The 5,325-nt window shown below is 43.2% G+C and overlaps 1 protein-coding gene across 1 annotated transcript; it reads left to right on the forward strand.

The window, feature by feature from the left end:
* Positions 1 to 3,883: 3,883 nt before the first annotated feature.
* Positions 3,884 to 4,805, forward strand: TMEM174 (transmembrane protein 174). Its single transcript, XM_060146116.1, has 2 exons — positions 3,884 to 4,509; positions 4,700 to 4,805. The coding sequence occupies exons 1-2, from the start codon at positions 3,884 to 3,886 to the stop codon at positions 4,803 to 4,805; spliced, it is 732 nt and encodes a 243-aa protein (XP_060002099.1).
* Positions 4,806 to 5,325: the final 520 nt, after the last annotated feature.

Here is a 5,325-nt window from a genome sequence, read left to right on the forward strand (position 1 = left end):
CTAAGGAGGTAAAAGACCTATATTCAGAAAACTATGAGACACTGATGGAAGACAGTGTCTGTCTGTCTGGAACGTCTGAAATGGAAGACAACACAAATAGAAAGATATTCCGTATTCATGGATTGAAAGAATAAATATTGTTAAAATGACTATACTACCAAGACAATCTACAGATTCAATTCAATCCCTATCAAAATACCAATGGCCTTTATCCTAGAACTAGAAAAAATGATTTTAAAACTTGTATGGTAGCACAAAAAACCCCGAATAGACAAAACAGTTTTGAGAAAGAAGTACAGCACTGAAGGTATCATGCGCCCTAACTTCAGACTATACTACAAAGATACAGTCATCAAAACAATATGGTACTGGCACAAAAACACATAGAACAATGGAACAGAATAAAAAGCCCAGAAATAAATCCACACACTTATGGTCAATTAATCTGTGACAAAGGAGGCAAGAATATACAATGGGGAAAAGATATTTTCTTCAATAAGTGGTGCTGAGAAACTGGACAGCTACATGTAAAACAATGAAATCAGAACATTTTCTCATACCTTATACAAAAATAAACTCAAAATAGATTAAAGAGCAAAATGTAAGACCAGAAACCACAAAATTCCTAGAAGAAAACAGATGCAGAACACTCTTTGACATAAATCATAGTAATAGTTGTTTTGAATCTGTCTCCTAAGTTAAAGGAAACAAAAATATACAAATGGTACTTAAAAGCTTTTGCACAGCAAAGGAAACCATTGACAAAACAAAAAGACAACCTACTGAATGGAAGGAAATATTTGCAAATGATATGACCAATAAAGGGTTAATATCCAAAATATATAAATGGCTTATACAACTTAATATTAAAAAACAAACAACCCAATAGAAAAATGGGCAGAAGACCTAAGTAGACATTTTTTCCAAATGACCACCTGGCCAATCTGCACATGAAAATATGCTCAACATCACTAATCATCAGAGAAACGCAAATCAAAACCACAATGAGATATCACCTCACAGTTGTCAGGATGGCTATCATCAAAAAGAACACAAATAACAAATGTTAATGAGGATGTGAAGAAAAGGGAACCCTTGTACACTGTTGGTGGGAATGTAAACTGGTGCAGCCACTGTGGAAACATGACAGAGGTTCCTCAAAGAACTAAAAATAGAACTACCCTATGACCCAGCAATTCTTTGGGTATATATCCAAAGAAAATGAAAACACTAATTCAAAAAGACACAAAACAGAAACTGACTTACAGACATAGAAAACAAACTTATGGTTACCAAAGAGGAAGGTGCGGGGTGCGGGGAGAGGGATAAATTAGGAGTGTGGGGTTAACAGATACACACTTCTATACATAAAATAAGCAACAAGGATTTACTGTATAGCCCAGGGAACAATATTCAATATCTTGTAATAACCTATAATGGAAAATAATCTGAAAATACATACACATATATGTATATAACTAAATCACTTTGCTGTACACTTGAAACTAACACAACATTGTAAATCAACTATACTTCAATAAAAAAGATACATGCACCCTAATGTTCAGAGCAGCATTATTTGCAATAGCCAAGATATGGAAGCAACCTAAGTGTTCATGAATAGATCAATAGATAAAGAAGATGTGGTATACATATATACAATGGAATATTACCCAGCCATAAAAATGAATGAAATTTTGCCATCTGCAACAGCATGGATGGAGTTGGAGGGTATTATGCTTAGTGAAATAAGTCAGACAGAGAAAGACAAATACTGTATGTTATCATTTATATGTGGAATCTAAAAAATAAAACATATGAATGAATAACAGAAACAGATTCACAGATATAGAGAACAAACCAGTGGTTACCAGTAGGGAGAGGGAAAGGGGGAAGGGACAAGACACAGGAAGGGGATTAAGAGGTACAAACTACTATGTATTAAATAAATAAGCTACATGGATATATTGTACAGCAGAGGGAATATAGCCAATATTCTATAATGACTTTAAATGGAGTATAATCTGTAAAATTTTGAATCACTTTGTTGTACACCTGAAACTAATATAATAAATCAACTATGCCTCAATAAAATATAAATAAAATAAAATAAAATAAAAAGGAAGTATAACTAGAATTTCCTCACCAGTCTGCTCTGAAAGCCATTCCAGTTTTGGATTCACGAGCTGTTTAGAGGAAGGTGCTCTCTCTCCCCCTGCTCTTTCAGTGTTCCCAGTTGTCGTAATTGCAAATGGATGTAGCTAAAGACAAATGCGAAACATAAACTGAGTGGTTTAGAAGAACAATTTGGAGAGCCTAGCTCTTTCTAAATGCCGGGGACTTTCAGGGGTTAAGAGCCTGAAAAGAATGTCAGCCTAGCTGACCAGAATTTTTATGATTAAAGAGAAAAGTTGGCTCCCCTGGATCTCTGATCTATCCCAGTGGGAAAAGGGGGAGACCCCTCCTACTGCAACACCACTCCATCCTTGCTGCTGGAGGACACGCACGGGGAGATACCTGAGGGGGTCACCTGCTTGCTTTCCCTTCTGTTTGGCAGTGAAGTTGAAGATCACCAGCCTTGTCCTGTAGCAGGGAGAGGCATTTTGGAAGGGAAAAAAGTCCCCTGGTTTCCCAGGAGCACTTGGGATAAACGTAGGGTTTCCAAAGATTTCTGATGATAAGAACCACCTGAGGCACTTACTCTCCCTTGGAAATGTTGGTTCTGTTGAACTGAGTTGGGAACTCACATGCTGCCATTTAAAAAAAGTGGCCCAGGTGATTTTTATCATCAGGCAAGTTTGGGAAGCCCTGCCCTAGGGCAAGAGGGCAACTCCTCCTGGACCTTGAGCTCAGGCCTGCAAAAGGGAGCTGATATAATATTTAACCCCTGAAGAGACACATCTGTTTGGAGAAGATCTGTCTAGGAAAGTTACAGGGCTACAGTTACTATTCTGTGGAGGACGAAATTGGTTGGGGCTCTTCTGAAGTTCTGTAGTTATGAATGACAGATCATGTCATTGAAGGGCAAGTTTCCTTCTTGAAATCAGCTTGGGTTTGGTTGCAAAACACAGCAGACTTGAAAATCCAGCTGTTTACTTCACGATGGAAACTGGGGACTGTGCTGCCACTACCGAGCCAGGGTCTGAAGTGCGTGTCCCTGAGACCCCAGGTCATACCTGATGCTCTGACAATGACGTGGTGCATGGAAAGGCCTCTAGGGTGTCTTTCCTCTCCTACAGCTGGAATTGTTCCCCAAATGCTGAAAGCCAAGGCACTTGGAGCTGGCCAGGAAAGAGCAGGACCTCAGAGCTTTGTGAGAGCTGCCATGAAAGTTTAAGTGTCATCACAACTAGGGATTCCTGGGGTGGGAAGGAAAACAGACAGTCATGAAACAGGTCTCTGTTTCTAGTGAGCTGACCCAGCAGGAATGTTGGGTTAGATTCCTGAGCATGTGGTGGACACATCAAGGGCCCCTGCACAACCAGAGGCCCTGGGGGGGGGTCCTCTGCTATTTCTACAATCTTGGTTTGGGTAGGATGCAAACAGAGCCTTGGAGCAGTGCCTAACACATCTAAAAAAGTACTGCCTGGCACATAAGATGGGCTCAGTAAAAACTTTCTGAATGAGTGAATGAATGGGAAGAGAGAGAGCTTGCCATTGAATTGCAAATCAGAGGCCTCCAATTGTTGACAATATATGAGAAAGATTCAGGCTTCATTTCTCAGACCTTTATTCTTCTAAACAAAGTTCAGCGCTCTGCATGTTCTACTCTGTTAAGCACAGAAGCCCAAAGTTCTTCCATAACTAATCTGAACCTGGGATGCCTTTGCTCTGCTCTCAGGAGCTCTCACAACCTCTTTCCCCTTGAAGCAGTGTAAGGATGATGGAGCAGGGCCGCGGCCGCATGGAAGATTTCCCTCTAAACGTGTTTTCGGTCACTCCTTACACACCCAGTACTGCTGACATCCAGGTGTCGGATGACGACAAGGCGGGGGCCACCTTGCTCTTCTCAGGCATCTTCCTGGGACTGGTGGGGATCACGTTCACCATCATGGGCTGGATCAAACACCAAGGAGCCTCCCACTTTGAATGGACCCAGCTCCTTGGGCCCATCCTGCTGTCAGTGGGGGTGACATTCATCCTGATTGCCATCTGCAAGTTCAGAATGCTCTCTTGCCAATTGTGCAGAGAAAGTGAGGAGAGGCTCCCGGACTCAGAGCAGATGGCAGGAGGACAATCGTTTGTTTTCACTGGTATCAACCAACCCATCACCTTCCATGGGGCCACCGTGGTGCAGTACATCCCTCCCCCTTATGGCTCTCAAGAGCCCATGGGGATGAACACCACCTACCTGCAGCCAGTGGTGAACCCGTGTGGCCTCATACCATCTGGAGGGATGGTGGCCACCATGCCAAGTCCTCCTCAGTACTACACCATCTACCCTCCAGAGAATGCTGCCTTTGTTGATGACCAGGACTACCTTTCCTTCGTGGACGGTGGAAATGACAGGTAGGATGTGTGCCTTGGTGATGCTCCCCTTCCAGCTGTGGCAGTCACGGTCTATGGCTGTGTTTGGTCTGTAAGGAAGGTGGTGGGAGACTGCAGATCTCCGTGTGGCCCGTTGCCAGGATGGTGGCATTGGTTCTGAGAGCGGTGCTGTGGGCTGTAATGCATTTTGTGCTTTCTGCTCCCATTTCAGGACCAGCCCTGATGCTGAGCAGATAGAAGAGACACAGCTGGGAGATGAGGACTCTGCCTGCTTCTCTCCTCCCCGCTATGAGGAAATATGCTCCCTCCCTCGCTAGAGACTATGCGGCTGGGGGCACAGAGTTTTAGTTTTTTGCTGACAACTGAAGTGTTCTATGCTGTGACCTTCAGAAGTTAGACAACAGAGCAGCCCAGGAAGCCTGACAGATACCATTCGAGGTGGGGAAGGGGGAAATGGGAGGTAGAATCTCTCTGACTGTTAAAAATTAGGCTAGCGTGGGGATATGCACTTCCGATCGAGCTAGAAATCCCCTGGATATGGCTCAGGATCAGGAATTTCACCTGTTTATTCACCACCCACCCCTTTCCCACTGGAACGCACTGGTGTCTTAATTTGAGCTCCAGTAGCCAAGGGAAAACTCACTACTGCTGTGACTTTGGGAGTTTCCACAGTAGTGAGAATGGGGGTAGGGGAAGGAAGCAGGGAGTAGAAAACGGGCTCAAATGGAGATTTCCCAGTTCCTGTTCTCAGCTGGGGATCTTCATACGTACAAGAACTTGGTTGCCATCTGGCGTCCCTTGAGGACTCTGGCATCTTAAAGGCTGCAAAAATAAATG

Source organism: Lagenorhynchus albirostris, chromosome 3 (genome assembly GCF_949774975.1).
Source record: "Lagenorhynchus albirostris chromosome 3, mLagAlb1.1, whole genome shotgun sequence".
Taxonomy (NCBI): domain Eukaryota; kingdom Metazoa; phylum Chordata; class Mammalia; order Artiodactyla; family Delphinidae; genus Lagenorhynchus; species Lagenorhynchus albirostris.